Source organism: Ahaetulla prasina, chromosome 2, assembly GCF_028640845.1.
Source record: "Ahaetulla prasina isolate Xishuangbanna chromosome 2, ASM2864084v1, whole genome shotgun sequence".
Lineage (NCBI taxonomy): Eukaryota > Metazoa > Chordata > Lepidosauria > Squamata > Colubridae > Ahaetulla > Ahaetulla prasina.
In genome coordinates, this window is record NC_080540.1 from 47,859,874 (window position 1) to 47,878,997 (window position 19,124).

The 19,124-nt window shown below is 41.2% G+C and overlaps 1 protein-coding gene across 1 annotated transcript in view; it reads left to right on the forward strand.

Annotated features, from left to right (window-relative positions):
• CNTN6 (contactin 6) overlaps positions 1-19,124 on the forward strand; it is a 199,193-nt gene that overhangs the window by 131,865 nt on the left and 48,204 nt on the right. The window contains 1 exon segment of the mRNA XM_058167816.1: positions 4,092-4,219. Within this exon segment, the coding sequence (XP_058023799.1) occupies positions 4,092-4,219 (128 nt within the window).

A 19,124-nucleotide genomic window follows, 5' to 3' on the forward strand; every position in this document is an offset into this window, starting at 1 on the left:
TACAAAAACAGTACACCAATCCCAAATATCCTAATTAAGGACAGAATAGGAGAGTAGAAGGAAAATAGCATTTGCAAAATGTGATATAGGGCAGGGGTCTCCAACCTTGGTTCCTTTAAGACTTGTGGACTTCAACTCCCAGAGTTCCCAGAGCTTTGCTGGCTGAGGGACTCTGGGAGTTGAAGTCCACAAGTCTTAAAGGGACCAAGGTTGGAGACCCCTGATATAGAGGGTATCACTAGAAGATGGACAGCTGGGGGAAGACAAACTGCAATTTAATAAAAACATAAACCCAGTATATGCCCTTCTGTAACAGCAGCATTTCTGATATTCTGCATAAATAAGCCAGAGGAAAACTTTAGATTACAGTATAAGCCAGGGTGGGCTGCTGGGGGTTTGCAGGGGTTTGGGAGAATCGCTAGTTAAGATTCTGTGCAGTTCAGAGAACCCCCAAATCCCACTCCTGTCTGAGGCCAACCATCCCACTCCTCCCCTCCCTGGAGTCCTCACATGGCCCGTTTTAAATGCAGGTAACTGCAGGATGTGTGCTGAGGCTCTGGGAGGGCGAAAAATGGGTCTACTGGAAGTTTGGGCCAGTTTGAGGCCTCCAGAGGGCCTCTGGAGCCTGGGGAGGAAATTTTTACCCTCCTAGAGGCTCAAGGAAAGCCTCCGGAGCCTGGGGAGGGCAAAAACACACACACCACCATGATGCAGGAGGCTGACTAGGCCATGGCCACCATGGCCACGCCCACCCAGCAACTGGGCAAGAACCCCTCGTTAAAATTTTTGAAGCCCACCCTGAGCATAATGATACATGGTTAGTTAAAAACAAAGAAACAAGCAAACACATCGGATGCTGGTATAGGTTTCCTCCTGCAATAAAACCATGACTAACTGCTTTTTGTTACATATGTTCTGAAGAATATATTTCTGTTCTCAGACCTGAATATCTGCATTGGAATAACACAATAGAAAGAATGAAAAGAAGAGAATCACATTTTGACTGATGCCCTTTGGAGATTTGAATTTCAGCCAAAACCCCAGGAATAATCTAAGTTATTACTCTAATAATCTAAGCTATTAAATATTAAATAATCTAATCTATTAAAGTATAATAAGTGCCCAGAAAAACGTGGGTTTTTGGGGGGAGGGGTGGTTTGGAAAATCCATAGCTGATATGATTGAAATATTTAGTGCTTGTAAAATTTTGTTTCATCGTCTAGTGTATCTCATTCTTCAATAACTATGATATTGTAATTGTTTCCATTCTTTTTCCCCATGCTACTTTCTCTGGGTTGTGTGGTGAAAACAACTAATATTCTACATTCTTGCAAAAGCACATTTTAGGCAGAATAGATAAACTGATTTAGTATTCATGTTTTTGTACAGCGTTGTAGAGATGTCAATCACAGCGTTTACATATGCTTCATTGATTTTGAAAAAGCATTTCATAAAATAAGATGCAACAAACTATTGAAAATCCTGAAACAAGTGGGACTAGATGACAAAGACATCTGAATCATAAAGAATCTATATTAGCATCAGGTAGCAAATGTGAGATTAGGCCAAAAATACTCAGATGATGCGGAAGTATGAAGAGGGGTCAGACAGGGCTGTATTCTGTCTCTGCTGTCATTTAATATCTACTCTGGGTCAATTTTCAGCGAAGCACTGGAAAACATCGATATTGGCCTCAAAGTACACAGTGTTTGCATCAACAATTTAAGATATGCTGATGATACAGTTCTACTCATCAGTAGGCATGAAGACCTTCAGTTTCTCATCAACAGAGTCACAGAAATATCTGAAAAATATGGTTTGAAGCTAAACACCTCAAAAAAACAAGATCATGGTCATCAGCAAAACAACCCATTAATTTACTACCAATAAATTCGGAAGGAATACCACTAGAAAAAGTTGAAAGGATCTTGTACCTCAGTTCTAATTTACATGAAATCTGGGACATGACCACTGAAGTAAAGACAAGGATAGAGAAAGCTCGAACAGCATTCTTCAAAATGAAAAGGGTCTTCTGCAGTCACGAAATAAGCCTAAGAATGAAAATGAGGCTTGTCAGATGTTACATCTTTTCTATCCTGCTCTACAGAGTAGAGAGTTGGTCTCTAATAGAAATCCTCTTGAAGAGACTTGAAGCATTTGAAATGTGGATTTACAGCATGGCTGTTACGTATAAGCTGGGTTGACAAAATCAGAAATGAGGAGGTGATAAGCCATCTGGGAAAGCCAAGGGAAATCATCAAAACCATTAAAAAGAAAAAGTTAGAATATTTTGGACATGTGATGCGACACCAGGAAAAATACAGCATACTTCACTTAATCCTCCAAGGAAAGATTGAAAGCAAACAAGGTCCAGGCAGAAGAAGAACATCATGGCTTCAAAATCTAAGGGGCTGGTTTGGACAAAACTCAGCAGCACTTTTTCGTGCGGCTGCTGATAAAAATAGGATTACCAACCTGATCGCCAACGTCCGATGACCGATATGGCAGAACAACAAGAAGAAGACAAACTGAAGCTGCCTGATGATCCTAAAGGCAAAGGAGACAGAAGGAAGGAAGGAGGAAGAGGATGAGGAGAAAAAGGAAAAGGGAAAGGAGGGGGAGGGGAGGGGGAGGGGGAGGACTCTTTTTCATGTTAGAAGGTGGTACAATCAAGAGAAAGGATGGGCTTGGAGTCTCTTTAAAAAATAGCAATAGTAATAGCACTTAGACTTATATACTGCTTCACAGTGCTTTACAGCCCTCTCTAAGTGGTTTACAGAGTCAGCATATTGCCTCCAAACAATCTGGGTCATCATTTTTACCAACCTCAGAAGGATGGAAGACTGAGTCAGCCTTGAACTTGGTGAGACCCAAACTGCCAAACTACTGGCAGCCAGTGATCAGCAGAAGTAGCCTGCAGTACTGCATTCTAACCATATGCCACCACTGCTCTTATTAGACAGTAGAGGCTCCAGGTTGTCCATAGTAAGATCACCTCATGTTGTTATCAGACCCTACATTCCTGTAATAAAAATTTAGTTATAACTGACACTGCTTTTGTAAGTCCTATATATCATTTCCAGACCTATAACATATAATCTTGAGGCTTTCTGATTCTTTTGGTGAGGACCCTAGTGATCACTGTAGATGTACATTATATGCCATTATAAGGTACTTTGTGGCATCTATCTGCAATCATTTTGGTTCCTAATTGGCATTTTCTCCATAAATCAATATCTATCTATCTATCTATTTATCTATCTATCTATTTATCTATCTATCTATCTATTATCTAGCTAGCATAATCCTCTCTCTCTCTCCCTCTCTCTCCCTCTCTCTCCATCTATCTATTTTTTTCTTGGTGTATTGTATTTTAGATAGTGCTCCCTTTGCAAAACTCATTTCAATTTTATTATTATTTTAGCAACTTTTTTCAGTTTTGTGATGATATCACATCCAGAAAAAGTGAAAGTTATAAAATTATAACCTTTGCTTGCGCTGATGTAATCATTTAATCCATGTTTGTCTTCTTCAACTGCTACTACCAATAATGTGGCCTTAACCTGGTTATTTATAACAGTGTGACATATTAAACTTCCTATAATAATCAGCTTAAACTCATTCCATTGTTTGACTGTTAGGACTAGATGTGGTGAGCTGAAGGAGGAATAATTTTTATTCAAAATGCTGAAAAATTGCATCTTCTCATGCTTCCTACTATAATCAGCTCACTATCTGAGACTGAAAACATATTTTACTCCCTGAAGAAACACACCACGCTTAAACCTCATATTGTGGATTTATTTCCACCTCTGCAGGAATAAATTGACCAGAGAAAGAGGCAGACTAGTTATAAAGACAGAAAATTAGTACATTCTACTGTGTCTAATCTGTATCTAATGTAATGATCAATGATACATTGAAGTGAAAATTTGGCTGAAATGTGCTCAGTGTGCTGTAATCAACAGTAGCTATGATTAATGTCCAAATATTATAAATAACATATCACAGTTATTGGTGTTAGTCTTCAATATAATATATTAATAACTGGTTTGCATGGTTTTGTTTATTTTTTAATTCTCCCTCTTCAGAATCTTTAACTTAGAAGATAACAGTCTGAAGATATATAATATTACCAAATCTGATGCAGGTGTATACAGCTGCATAGCAATGAATCAATTTGGAGTTGCGAGAAATTCAGGAAACCTGATCGTGAAAGGTACTTTCTTGTCTTTGTTGGTATTGTATGCATATTGAAATCCACATATATATTTGATCAACCATGCTGAGATGTCAGAGACTATAGTATTCTGGGAATGTGGTTTGAAATTTATTTTCTTGGAGGAACAAGATTGCTGAAACGCCTGTGGCAAACCAGAGGGATGTTTGCCAGGATACATGCAATACCTGTGGTTTGATACCATTCTTAGAGACAAACATCAGGTTCAAACTTAGTATCCAAGCTTCAGACTGAATAATGAAATATTTCAGGGAAATGGCTGTTTTGCAAACTAAACTCTAAATGGCAGAAAGATGAGGAGACATCTGAATCCTTGTTTAGTCTCAGAAATTAAACCTGTATAAACATTTATTTCTGAAGCTGCAGGGTTTTGAGGCACATAATATCATTTTTTTAACCTGTCTAGAATATAACCAGGAATATTTTACCTGATCAAAGTAAGAAACGTAATTTATTTGAAGATAATTTTATTAAACTTTATTATTTTAGTGGTCCACGGAGAAATAAAGACATCGTCGGCCAAAAAAAATAAATAATCTTTTAGGCAAAAGTAAGTGAAGAAACCATTGGCATATTCTATGTAATATGTTGAACCAAATGAACCTAATGTAATGCTTGGGAATCCTTTATTCAGCAGTGTAGGAATCTTCTCAGTCATGTAAGACAGCGGTCCCAAACCTTTCTGGCTTGGCGGCCTGGCTGGAGGGGGGGGAGACGGGAACTGGGCCCTGTGAGCACCACACTGATGCACACATCCACAACTCCACTAATGCGAATGATGGGCCAGTGCACATGCGCACATGCATGAAGCTCAGCTGCAAGTGGAGCTACCTGCTTGTGCACACTGGTCCAGCCTGTCCCTCACGTGGCCCATTCTGAATAGGCCACAGCCCAGTAGTGGGCCGCCCGTGGCCCATGAGTTGGGGACCCTGATGTAAGATTCGCAAGACACTGAGTGTTTGATTAGGAGATGGAGAAAGGAACCAATATCCATAGCTCCTTCTGTGGTCATGCATCGTCTCTTCACACCTCCCTCCTGCTCCATATCTTCCTGACTTTACCAAAATTTCTGGTTTTCTGAAAGCTCTTATTTATACAATGATCATCAACCATAGAGCCTGCTTATAGGAGAAGCTCAAAATTGAGTGTCTTTTGTGAAAGGATTGCTTGGGTTTTGAAGTAAAAGACATGACCATGAAAATAAAGTTACCTTTCAGTTCATTTAGCTTTTTGCATTGTGGTAATTCAGTGGTCTCTAGACTACTGGGACAATGGGACTACTAGAAATACTCCTTTCCCTCTCCCTTCCCCTGAAAAAAAAAATCAGCATTAATTGCAAAGCCATGATGGTCTTGGTCTGGCAGAAACCCTAGGAATAGAAACTTCTTGGATGAATAAATGGAGAAAGAGCACAAGGTCTTCCCTGAATGAGAGGGGAGGGAATCTGCAATCCACTATGAGAGGCTATAAATGGAGTAAAGTTGAGCGGAGTAGGTTAGATGCTTGTCCTGTGGTTAAGAGATATATGTTTAGAGTCAGCTAAAATGCTTGTACAAAGTTGATTTGCATGTGTTTGAGTTCTCATGAGGGTACTCGTAATATTCTAACCCCCTCCCCCATATATCAAGCTGGATCTGTTTTAGTAACACATCTCTCATAAGACTATTGAAAATCACTTGTCTTTGCAAGTTATCAATGGATACTTTCTTCTTTTATGTCCTTCAATGGGCAGTTCTAGAAGTCATATATAACAATATACCAGCTCCTCAAAGAATTTGGCCATGTGAACTGAAACTGATAGAATATGTTATCTTAAGATGTAAATTTACATTTTAAAAAATGGGCAAGGTTATTAATCTCTTTACTATACAAAAACCTGGCTGCCCAGATGAATATTTTATCTCTTATCTTCTGCCTGGTTAAAAACACAAAGCTGACATATTCACTTGAAAAATTTTATTATCTAGCAACACATGTTTGTAGCAGTACAATATCCTTCAATGATGCCTGTAGAAGAGATAGAGGGCATTATACGCTGACATTTTATTAGTTATTAGATGCTATGTTTGATAACTAATTGTTTTTATATGCATGAATTCTGGCTTGTCCTTGTGACCCTAATAAAGTATATTTGTGTGTGTGTGTGTATGTGCATGTGTTTTTTTAGTAATTGGTAGAATAGGTTGGACTTATAGATTGGGAAAAGGGTGGAAGGTTGGGCTAAGTGATGGTGGTTATATGGATGGAGATCATTTGTATTTTATTTGTTGTTTGTCATATTTAAGAACCACCCATTTCCTTCAAATATGATTTTATATGTTCATGTAAGGGTTCAGAATGTAGTGCAGAATTAAAGAAGATTTAAGCAATTAGGTAGGGGACGTGGTGGTTCAGGGGCTAGGACATTGAGCTTGTCGATTGAAAGGTTGGCAGCTCGGTGGTTCGAATCCCTAGTGCTGCCGTGTAACGGGGTGAGCTCCCGTTACTTGTTCCAGCTTCTGCCAACCTAGCAGTTTCGAAAGCATGTAAAAATGCAAGTAGAAAAAATAGGGACCACCTTTGGTGGGAAGGTAACAGCATTCTGTGTGCCTTTGGCATTGAGTTATGCCAGCCACATGACCACAGAGACGTCTTCGGACAGCGCTGGCTCTTCGGCTTTGAAACAGAGATGAGCACCGCCCCCTAGGGTCAGCAATGACTAGCACGTATGTGCAAGGGGAACCTTTACCTTTACCTTAAGCAATTAGGTAATTATTTTATTTTAAAATAAAAATAATATTTTTATATTTATATTGTTTACTTATAAACAACAATATAAATTAACAGCTGACAGTCAGCTTTCATTCCCACTGAGTTCTTCCCAAAAACCTAGGAGGTTGCAATGTGTTAGCTTAATATATACACAGATCTAAGCAGTGTGACATTTTGTAATTGACCAATGGAAATTTTGTCAATGTGCAGATTTTCTAAGTACTAGCCACACATTTTGGTATGACTCTCAGTGTACCAATAACTACTTTGACAATCATGGCCAATTTATGCTGTAATTTTTCAATTTTGATTTTCAAATCTTGATACTTTGTGATCTTTTCCAATTCTTTGTTTTCTATTCTAATATTTCCTGGTATTGCCACATCAGTTATACGCAGTTTCTTCTTTTTAACCACAGCTACCTCTGGTGTATTATGTGCCAAGACTTTACCAGACTTTCACTTTAATGATTTTGTATCTGCCATGTTTATAGAATATCTAGTGGCATGTTGTTATTGATTATTGTTGCATTTTGCCATATTGGGGCTTTCAGGAAGCAATTAATGACACAGAATTGAGAGAATTGTTTCTCAACCACAGCAAGTTGAAGTTGTTTAACTGAAGTTTAACTTCTGCTATTCCTCCATCATCATGCAAATCCACATATCTTCAAGCTGCCAAGGTTGAGAAACTCTGATCTAGAAAGCTGGCTAGTACAATACCTGTAATAATAAACAGATAATCAAGTTTACCATTGTTTACCAAAACACAAGTAAAATGAAATCCATCATGTGCCAGCTGTCTTTCATTCAAATAACTTGGCTCAAAGCTCCAGAAATTATATAGCTCCCACTGACATCATAACTGAAGGCAATTATTCATCTGCAGAATTTTTCTTTCTCCTTTCAGTGGAGAAAGGAACATCACCTGGGCCTCCAGGGTCCTGAGGTTCTCTCCTCAATCTTCACATCTGTGCTGATATAGTTGTCATCACTCTTGGCAGTATCATTTTAACTGACAAGGATTAACAGGAAAGGATAATTGTCAATGGACTTAATAAATTCCCCAATAATGAAGCAGACCTTAGCATAATTATTTGGTCGAGCAGCTACCTCCTCAAAATGTACAATAAGAGTATTATGCAGACAGCAGGGAAATGTAATCTGACACTTACAAGTCCCAAAAAGAATAAAACTTACAGGCTTCCATTTTAGTTGCCGAAAGAACGGGACTAATCTGTGTTCTTCAGCAACACAGTTATCCAAGCAATGAATCAGAATACAACATCAGAATTTTATCTGTATTGAACAAACTTCCACGGCATGAAAACTCCCTTCCAGAGAAATGGGGACTATACTAATATTTGTTCTGAAAGTTTTTTTTGTTGTTGTTTTGTTTACATTTATATCCCGCCCTTCTCCGAAGACTCAGGGCGGCTTACAGTGTATAAGGCAATAGTCTCATTCTATTTGTATATATATATATATATATATATATTATAAAGTCAACTTATTGCCCCCCCAACAATCTGGGTCCTCATTTTACCTACCTTATAAAGGATGGAAGGCTGAATCAACCTTGGGCCGGGCTTGAACCTGCAGTAATTGCAGGCTACTGTGTTCTAATAACAGGCTTCTTAACAGCCTGAGCTATTCCGGTAGTTGTGAACTACAACTAGAAATTGACCTTATTACATCTCTCTATTTCCCATGGAGGAAAATGTGTTCCATTAGCATTACATGAGTCTGCTTAAAACGGACTCAAAAGCTTCCAAAAAGGGAACACAATCACAGCAACATAATCTAGTATTTTCTGGATAAGCAACCTGTCCATAGTAAGGAATCCATCAAAGAAATTACATATTTGCATAATCCCCCCCAGCTATTAAACTGGGTTTTCATATGATGCAATTAACCAATAGGTGGAGTCATAACATGCTGTCCAATCTTTCCAGAGCTTGAATATTCACTAATTATGATGTTAGCAATGGCTCCTAGCATGTGAAATAGAATGAAAAATCAACCAAAGTGACAACTTTCTCTACATCTTTTGTTTATAAAAATCACTACTTTTTTTTCAATCGGAATCTCCTTGTATTTTTCAGAGTAAACAGCCAGGAAGTTGAAAAAGATATCATGATTATTGGATGTTGGAAGAAATATCCATCTGGGTTCAGTTCCAAGTGGGGACAAAGACACTGGAAACATGGAGGCTGCTTGGAAAGATGGTTTAATGGTGGCCAGGATCACATGGCTTGAGATCCTGAACAGAAAAGGGCTGAGATCCTGTGTGCTCCCTGGCTTTATGCTTTTTCTGAGCTTTGAACTTTCTGGGGCACAGGAAGAGTATCCTGATTGGTTGTCAGACTCCCAGGGGGTGGGAGTCTTAGCTAACATTGTAGGTTGTCCCTCAAGCTTGCCTGAGCCTTGCCATGTGGTGAGTTTCTGTTCTAGATGGGTTCTATTATGATGCAGATGATGGTTGACAAAGGTGGGGGGAAATGAGTGAGCTTAGCTGAGGCTTTAATGGCCCATTGACAAAGGTGGGGGGGAGTCAGGAAGCTGCTTTGTCTTTAAAACATGTTTCTCCATTTCTCATCCAGGGAAATATATTCTGCCTTTTTAAATATTTTCTAAAATATTTCATTCTTCTAGGAGGCGGGTGGGTGCTAAATTCCTACAATCCCTACTTTTTTTTTTTTTTCCAAAACGTGAGTTTTGAAACATGCTCTTGGCAAAAAATTAAAATTGATCAAATCAGGGAGGCTTGATTGGTGCTTTTAATTTTTCTGATGCAAAGGAAGCTATTGATAGAGACAACAGAAAAAAAAGATTCCTTCAGTGGCTCCCAAAAGCTTTCAACCATGAAGGTCTAGCAGCCAGGGGAAAAGTTCTGGTAAGAATTTTACAGTATCCAATTTTCTATGCCAATTAATTTCAGCTGTTAGATATCGAGGCTAAGGAGAACCAGAACCGAGCTGAAGCACGATAGACCCGAACGCAGCAAACACAGGGCAGAAAAGCGGAGATGGCCAGTTACACTCCGCCCGCACTGTTTGACCTGGCTAAAGAGAAATGGGGAACGTATATGACCCGTTTCGAAAGCTTTCTAGAAGCCAACGAACTGCAAGGAGTTCCAGATAACCGCAAAGGGCTTATTTCTTAAGCCACTGTGGTCCGGAGGTCATTGATATCGCGGAAGCCCTGGCAGAGCCAACGCCGTTACAATCGGTGTCGTGGCCAACTCTACAGACTTTACTAAAAAACCGCCGCTGCGCCGTCCAAATACGTGCGGCGGTTTGAATTCGGAGGCGAAGGCAGATGGAGGCGAATCCATCGGTGACTACATGGCCGCCCTAAGGAAGCGTCAAGGACTGCGGATACGCGACCTGGGCAGTGCTCCTCGAGCAACTCATCCGAGGTCAGAGACATCCGTTTGCGGCGGCTGCTAGCAAAGAGCAACCTAACGCTGGCCACCGCTCTGGACGAAGCCAGGGCACATGAAATGTCCACCCAAGCGGCGGAGACACTGCAAAAGCCTGTCCCACCAAAGGCGAGCGTGAAGCCAACCCCAGTGCACCAGGAGGAGGTTCAGACCGAATCCGGCGGTGAAGATGAGGAAGGGTCTGCCGAACCGAGAAACGCGACAAAGGGGACAGAGACGAATGCGGAAGCTGCGGTGGTCAACACCAGCGCCAACGCTGCAAGTTTAAGGACGCGACATGTCGGCGGTGTGGAAAGAAAGGGCACCTAGCTCAAGTTTGTCGAGCGGCCCAACCTTCCCGAAAATTCAAATCGGCCAATCAGAGCGCGGAATCGGCAAGGCGACCGCGATTGGCTCAAACAAAAAGCGCGGATTCAAACCAAACGACTGTGGTCATAGGCGCGCCTCAACCAGTGGAGAAGAAGATCTTCACCAAACCAAAAATAGAGGGAGTACGGTGCCGGCTCAAGTAGACACGGGATCAGCGATCACCATCATGTCCTGGGACACTTTGGCGAAGTCACTGCCGTCAGTCGCGGCGCCACCTGCAAGCACAACGGCTACGAGTCCACGACTACCAAGGGAATCGCATCCCTGTTCGAGGACCACCTCCGTCCGAGTCGAGTCGGACCACACAAGAAGACCCTGCCCATCACGATCGTCGAAGGACCCTGCCCAGTCTGTTGGGACTAGACTGGTTTCGTGCCCTGGGCATGGGAGTGACTGGCATCTACAGAAGTGACTGTAACCTGAAAGACATTCTCTTTAACGAGTTCAAGATGTCTTCAAGGACTGCCTGGGCAAGTACAAGGGACCCCTATTTCCTTCAACTTAGACCCCAGGTAGCTCCCATTAGGCTTAAAGGCGAGGAGAGTCCCTTTGCCCCTAAAACCAAAATTTGACAAGGACCAAGATAAGCCCATAAATCAGGGGATTTTGGTGCCAGTCGATCACGCAAAGTGGGAGACGCCAATCGTCACCCCAATAAAACCAGACGGGTCAATTAGAATTTGCGCTGACTACAAGGCGGCTTAACAAAGCCTTACAGAAAAGCGCTTACCGGTTCCGTGGTGCAACACTTGCTGCACTCTTTGGGGCAAGGGCAAGTCTTTGCAAAGTTAGACTTGGCCCAAGCCTACCAACAACTGCCCGTGAGCGCCCGCTGGCGAAGCCCAAACGATTGTAACGCACAGGGGGCCTTCAAGTGCACCCGATTGCAATTTGGGGTGAGTGTGGCACCAGGGCTGTTCCAAAACCTAATGGAACGACTTCTGCAAGGGCTCCCAGGGTAGTTCCCTACTTGATGATGTCCTGATTTCAGGGAAAACGTAGAGGAATTGGGGAGCGTTTGAGAAAGGTTCTGGGCATTTTCCGGACAGCGGATTAAAAGTCAAGGTAAACAAATGCCAGATAGGGGTCGAATCCGTCGATTCTTGGGCTACGGATAGACAAGAAAGGAATTCACCCACTGAGAGCAAGGTCAAGGCAATTAGAAAGGCTCCAGCGCCCAAAAACAAAGCAGAGCTACAGGCATTCCTGGGGCTAGTGAATTTTACGCGGTCTTTTTAAAAAACAAAGCGACCGTTGCTGAACCGCTGCATAGGCTTTTAGGAAAAAATACTGTTTGGTCTTGGGGAAAGTCGGAAAATAGGGCTTTCGAAGCAGTAAAAAACCTGCTCTCAAGTGACAGCCTGCTCATCCAATATCATAACTCATTGCCCCTAGTGCTGGTTTGCGATGCCTCCCTTACGGGTGGGGCTGTACTCAGCCATAGACTTCCAAACGGCACAGAAGCCCCTATAGCTTTTTACTCTAGAACGATGTCCTCCCCAGAGAGGAACTACAGCCAATTAGATAAAGAAGCACTAGCCATTGTGTCAGGGGTGAAAAAATTCCACGAATATGTTTTTGGGCGGGATTTTGAAATCGTGACTGACCACAGACCGCTACTAGGGATACTGGCTGGCGACCGCCCAACGCCTGTGGCACTTTCGCCACGCTTGACCCGATGGACTATTTTCTTAGCCGCTTATTCGTACAAGCTGCAGCATCGACCAGGAAAAGAAGTGGGGCATGCAGACGCGTTAAGCAGATGCCCACTACCAGGGCCCAACGAAGACCCTACGCCGGGGACGCCCATCCTGCTTATTGACTCTTTGGACTCTGGCCCAGTCACATCTAAGGAAGTGGCTCGGGCATCATACCGGGACATTATGTTAAGGACTGTACTCGGTTGGGTACAAAGAGGGTGGCCCGCTGCGCCGGGCGAACGCTTTAAGGAGTTTGTTAAAAAACGGGATGAGCTCTCGGCTCAAGGGGGGTGCCTGTTATGGGGTGATCGTGTGGTAATCCCCGATAAACTAAGGGGAAAGGTACTGGACCTCCTCCACGAGGGCCACCCAGGGATCGTCCGGATGAAGGGGCTAGCGAGAAGCTATGTGTGGTGGCCACTCATGGACTCAGAGATTGCTGAGAGGGTGGGGAAATGCCAGGCTTGCCAAGAGTCCAGACCCCTACCCCCAACAGCCCCAGTCAGGGAATGGGAAAAACCCCAAGGGCCCTGGTCAAGAATTCACATTGATTTTGCTGGCCCTTTCCATGGCCAAACTTTTCTAGTGGTTGTCGACGCATTCTCTAAATGGTTGGAGATCATACTAATGAAATCCACTACGGCCGAGGCAGTAATCGCAGCCCTGCGCCACTTATTCGCAACCCACGGGTTGCCTGACACTCTGGTGTCAGACAACGGGCCGCAATTCACGGCAGCCCAGTTCGAGGAATACTTGGCAGAGGAGGGCATCCGACATGCCCTCTCTGCGCCTTTCCACCCTGCGTCGAATGGCCTTGCAGAGCGTTCCGTCCGGAGCGCTAAGGAGGCATTGTCCAGGCTCAAGCCAGGCGACTGGCAAACAAAGATAGACTTCTTTCTGGCCGTTCAGCACAGAACCCCAAGCACTGCTACAGGCAGAAGCCCAGCCGAACTATTGATGGGACGGAAACTCCGGTGCCCACTTGACCGTTTGAGTCCCCATTACACACCAGAGGGTTACAAGGGGGAAATAGACAAAACAAGGGAATTGGGCATAGGCGACCGAGTGTGGGCCCGCAACTACGGGGACGGCCCAAGTTGGCTCGCAGGGCAAATAATAAAAGCAACCGCCCAAAGTCATACTTGGTCGAATTACAAGACAACCGAGTATGGGCGCCCCATAGATCAGATAAGGAGACGAATAACTGAACAACCTAAGCCACAGGAAATAAATTATGACCCCTCCTTATTTGAACCCACAGCTGACCATGACCCGGGGGAGGCGCAAGACTTAGCTGAGGTCCCGGAGGTCCAGCGACGCCATCAGGTTCCCGAGGGAAACGACAGGGAAAATTACAAAAGTAATCCAGGGCCGGATGGCCAAGAAAAAGAATCTGCAAATAATCCAGGGCCCGATGGCCTAGAGAAAGAGCTGGGAGGAGAAAACAGACCCTCCGAACAGCTCAAAACACCACCCAGGACTGAACCGCGCAGGTCTGAAAGAACTAGGAGACGCCCAGGTTATTTGCGTGACTACGTCGAAAAATAACATGTAAATAAAATGCAAATAGAGGCAAAGTGTTTTCTGGGAGGGGAGGAGTGTTATGTATCCTTGTTTGTACCTTTAAATATTTGGGCAGGAAATCAGCACGTTGCTGATTGGACGAAGCCGCCAGTAGAACTGTATAAAAGGAGAGGTTTTTCCCCCAGCCTGTTGCTGGGTTCACCATATATTAAAGAGCTGTTGTCACTACCCTGGTCTCCAGCCTCGTTACTTCCAGAACTTAACAATACTAATATTTGTTCTGAAAGTTTTTTTTGTTGTTGTTTTGTTTACATTTATATCCCGCCCTTCTCCGAAGACTCAGGGCGGCTTACAGTGTATAAGGCAATAGTCTCATTCTATTTGTATATATATTTTATAAAGTCAACTTATTGCCCCTCCAACAATCTGGGTCCTCATTTTACCTACCTTATAAAGGATGGAAGGCTGAGTCAACCTTGGGCCGGGCTTGAACCTGCAGTAATTGCAGGCTACTGTGTTCTAATAACAGGCTTCTTAACAGCCTGAGCTATTCCGGTAGTTGTGAACTACAACTAGAAATTGACCTTATTACATCTCTCTATTTCCCATGGAGGAAAATGTGTTCCATTAGCATTACATGAGTCTGCTTAAAACGGACTCAAAAGCTTCCAAAAAGGGAACACAATCACAGCAACATAATCTAGTATTTTCTGGATAAGCAACCTGTCCATAGTAAGGAATCCATCAAAGAAATTTCATATTTGCATAATCCCCCCAGCTATTTAACTGGGTTTTCATATGATGCAATTAACCAATAGGTGGAGTCATAACATGCTGTCCAATCTTTCCAGAGCTTGAATATTCACTAATTATGATGTTAGCAATGGCTCCTAGCATGTGAAATAGAATGCAAAATCAACCAAAGTGACAACTTTCTCTACATCTTTTGTTTATAAAAATCACTACTTTTTTTTCAATCGGAATCTCCTTGTATTTTTCAGAGTAAACAGGCAGGAAGTTGAAAAAGATATCATGATTATTGGATGTTGGAAGAAATATCCATCTGGGTTCAGTTCCAAGTGGGGACAAAGACACTGGAAACATGGAGGCTGCTTGGAAAGATGGTTTAATGGTGGCCAGGATCACATGGCTTGAGATCCTGAACAGAAAAGGGCTGAGATCCTGTGTGCTCCCTGGCTTTATGCTTTTTCTGAGCTTTGAACTTTCTGGGGCACAGGAAGAGCATCCTGATTGGTTGTCAAACTCCCAGGGGGTGGGAGTCTTAGCTAACATTGTAGGTTGTCCCTCAAGCTTGCCTGAGCCTTGCCATGTGGTGAGTTTCTGTTCTAGATGGGTTCTATTATGATGCAGATGATGGTTGACAAAGGTGGGGGGAAATGAGTGAGCTTAGCTGAGGCTTTAATGGCCCATTGACAAAGGTGGGGGGGAGTCAGGAAGCTGCTTTGTCTTTAAAACATGTTTCTCCATTTCTCATCCAGGGAAATATATTCTGCCTTTTTAAATATTTTCTAAAATATTTCATTCTTCTAGGAGGGGGGTGGGTGCTAAATTCCTACAGGAGAAATATTACCGAAGTAGAAAAAAAGAAAATTATTGGAAAATACAGTTTTTCCTTCAGATTGCAGAAAAGGACATCAAATTAAATACAGACAAAATGAATCTCAAACTGAGACAGGTGGCATACACAGGACATATATTGTCAGCTGAATAATAAAATCTGATTTAGAAAGGCAGAGGCAATTCAGAACAACAGGACAGCACCAAAGGATATTTACCCTAGTATGCATGACTTGCTTCCTGACTAAATTCTACCAAAATATGGCAGTCATAAAAACCAGAACTAAAACAACAACAACAGAATTAGTTGTTTCATAGAGTGAAACTGGACAGATCACCACAGGAAAAAATATATTTCAGAAATGAAACCAATGTCTTAACTCAAAAATATTGTCAGGAACCCTCAGACATTTTCAGGAATCACCCTCAGGTATGATGAATTCTTCACAGAAATGTCTATGAAAAACAGAAAAATTAAAGGCAAGGATGAGAAAAAAATTAGTAGCTGTGGTATTTTGAATACAGAATTTCCACCTTTTTGGTTATAGGAATATTTTTGATCTCAAACTATTGAAGAAGATTGTGAAAGCTTCTCTTTATGAGTATTTTAGTTTTTGGTATGAATGTTGTTATTAAACATTCTAACTGAAGATCAGATACAATCCAGGAAAATATCTACAAACAGAAAAGAATATCTCATTACCCAAGTATGTTGTTAGTTGGATAATGAAGTATCAGGAAGCAAGCAACCAAGACCAGACAGTATAAAGAACTCCACAATACACACACACACACACACACACACACACACAGAGTTCTGTCAACCAGATGGAAAAACTATTATAAATACATGTAAAGGATATGAATAAAAGAAAATATTAGGACAGGGATGGTAGACACACTGGTGCGCTTATGTACGCCCCTTTCAGACCTCTTAGGAATGGGGTGAGGTTTACAGTAGACAGTCTAAGCTTAAAATTTTGGGGATTTGGGGAAGAAACCACAGAGTCAGGTATTGCATTCCAGGCATTGACAACTCTGTTACTGAAGTCGTATTTTCTGCAGTCTAGTTTGGATCGATTTACCATGAGTTTGTATCTATTGTGTGCTCTTGTATTGTTTTAGTTGAAGCTGAATTATTCATTGTCTGGTAGGACATTGTAGCAGATGATTTTATGTATTATGATTAGGTCAGACCGAAGATGGCAAAGTTCTAAGTTGTTTAAGTCCAAAATTTCGAGTCTGGTGGCATAATGTATTTTGTTGTGAACAGAGGAGTTGTAAAAGATCTCTGGACTCATTCAATTATATTAATGTCAGGTATTTATTTATTTATTTATTTATTTTATTTTATTTTATTTATTTTGTCACACATACTAAACAATATATATAAGTATAAGCATGAAATAAACACACAAAATGAATACAACCAAACGGAACATTAGGACAGGAATGGTAGGCATGCTGGTGCTCTTATGGACGCTCCTTAAGATATGCAGTGTGGGTTCCAGCCAGATGAGCTGTATTCAAGAACTGGTCTGGCAAAAAAAAGAAGAAGAAGAAATACTCTATCAGTTACATCTCACTTTTTGCTCTCTCATTTGCTCTCTCCATTCTTTCTAAAGTTTTATAACTTTATTTAATGTTTCTTCATTTAAACAGATATTTTATTGATGGTAACTATACAATGTAATCTTCATGGGCCTCATTTCCTACTACTTCCAAGCATTCTAAGTATAACTGATTTTTCTAAGGATTTTTATCATTTGACATGACCATGACCTGTTACGTGGTTGAAGAATATCAATCATATAACATTCCTTATTGGAACTATTCCTTACATTTTTATTTGCTTCAGATCATTCATAATGTTCCTATTTCTTCCTGTTTGTATTCCATATTCCCTTTGTATTCCATATGTTGTACTAGTTTTCTTTATTAGGAAAAAAAATTCCTAATAAATTTTTTTGGGTGTCTTTCTCCTATTTCTTTGCAAAACTCCTTCCAGTAATTTTATCTTTTTTCTAGCTTAATGTTGAAATTCTGTATTCACCACCTTCACTTTTGTTAACCATGGCTTTAGCTTTCTTTCTCTGTCCAGCAATTTGGAGAGTGTCTTCTGGCAACCATTTGCTTCTCTTCATTGATTTTCTTTTATAAGGACATGTTTCTTTGCTATTTCATTGAAAATGTTTTTCATTTCTTCTCCTAGTCCATCTGATTCCCTTTCCATAAAGTTAAGTAAGTGGAATCTGTTCTTCATTTTGACTGCATATAGTTGAAATTTTGTCAGTATCAATTTTTCTGGATGCAATGTTCCTTTTGCTATTAAAGAAAATAAATTTATTCTTTTATTTAAAAGACTTGTGTAGCTACCCTTTTGATAAATCACAACTCTGGGCAGTTCAAAAAACCATAATAAATCCCATCTGAATAATAAAACCAAAAGCAACAAAGAAGGGAGGGAGGGAGGGAGGGAGGGAGGGAGGGAGGGAGGGAGGGAGGGAGGAAGGGAGGAAGGAAGGAAGGAAGGAATCCTGGCACCCAGACCCCCTATTAATCTACAATTGAAGTCACTATTTTGTCTCTTTCTTGACTGAATGCATTTTACTGCATATATTTGGAAAACTGTTATACCCAGAGATTCAAATAATATTTTTTATAATTTATTGTTTTCAACTGACCTGGCAATTTTCTTAATTAATTAACTAATGACTAACTCTTCTAATGTCATTCCCTTTGAAGTTGACATTTCCATTTACCCTTGATTTTACCCTGTAAAATCATCTGATTTCTAGTCCACTTGATCTCACTGACATCAAGAATGTCTATTTTGGTCCTTGGCATTTCTTTCTTGATGATGAACCAACTAGAGTCACTTAGGTGAGATGGGTGTAAAAATTTGATAGATAAATATATATTAATTATACCTAGCTTTCATAGCTGATGTACATTTCATATTCCAGGGTTGTTGGTTTTTTTTTTTTTTTGGTTTTTTTCATTTTCTTCCTACATAGATAGTTACTCTTGTTAAGAGAAGATTCAACGAGATTCAGGCTCCCAAAATTTCTCCTTTCTGCATCATTATTTCCTAGACTACTCATATTATGAATTTGCAATTCCCGAGTAACTGGTTTGAGACCTTCTAGACTCAGTTCTTTCTGCTACCATCATTGAACTTTTCTTCTAAATCTACCAACTTACATAATGGGACTTTTTCCTCCTTTGCTAAACTGGGCGGGGGTGTGACCAGCACGTGATGCATCCAGCCCATGGGCCAGGAGTTTGACAGTCCTGTTCTAGAGCACTTCCATAAAACTTTGGTAATGAAGATCACTTAGTCTTTTTCCAGTTTCCCTTTTTAATCCATGTTTTGGATCAGCATGAAAATGACTCCCAGTTAAAATAGCAAAACTGAAGAAAATATAAAGTTGCCATATGGAAGTAGAAGCATATTTTCAGTTTAAAGAACTTTAGGATGGACAAACATATTCTGGGCAGGTATTTGTCTTTCCAGT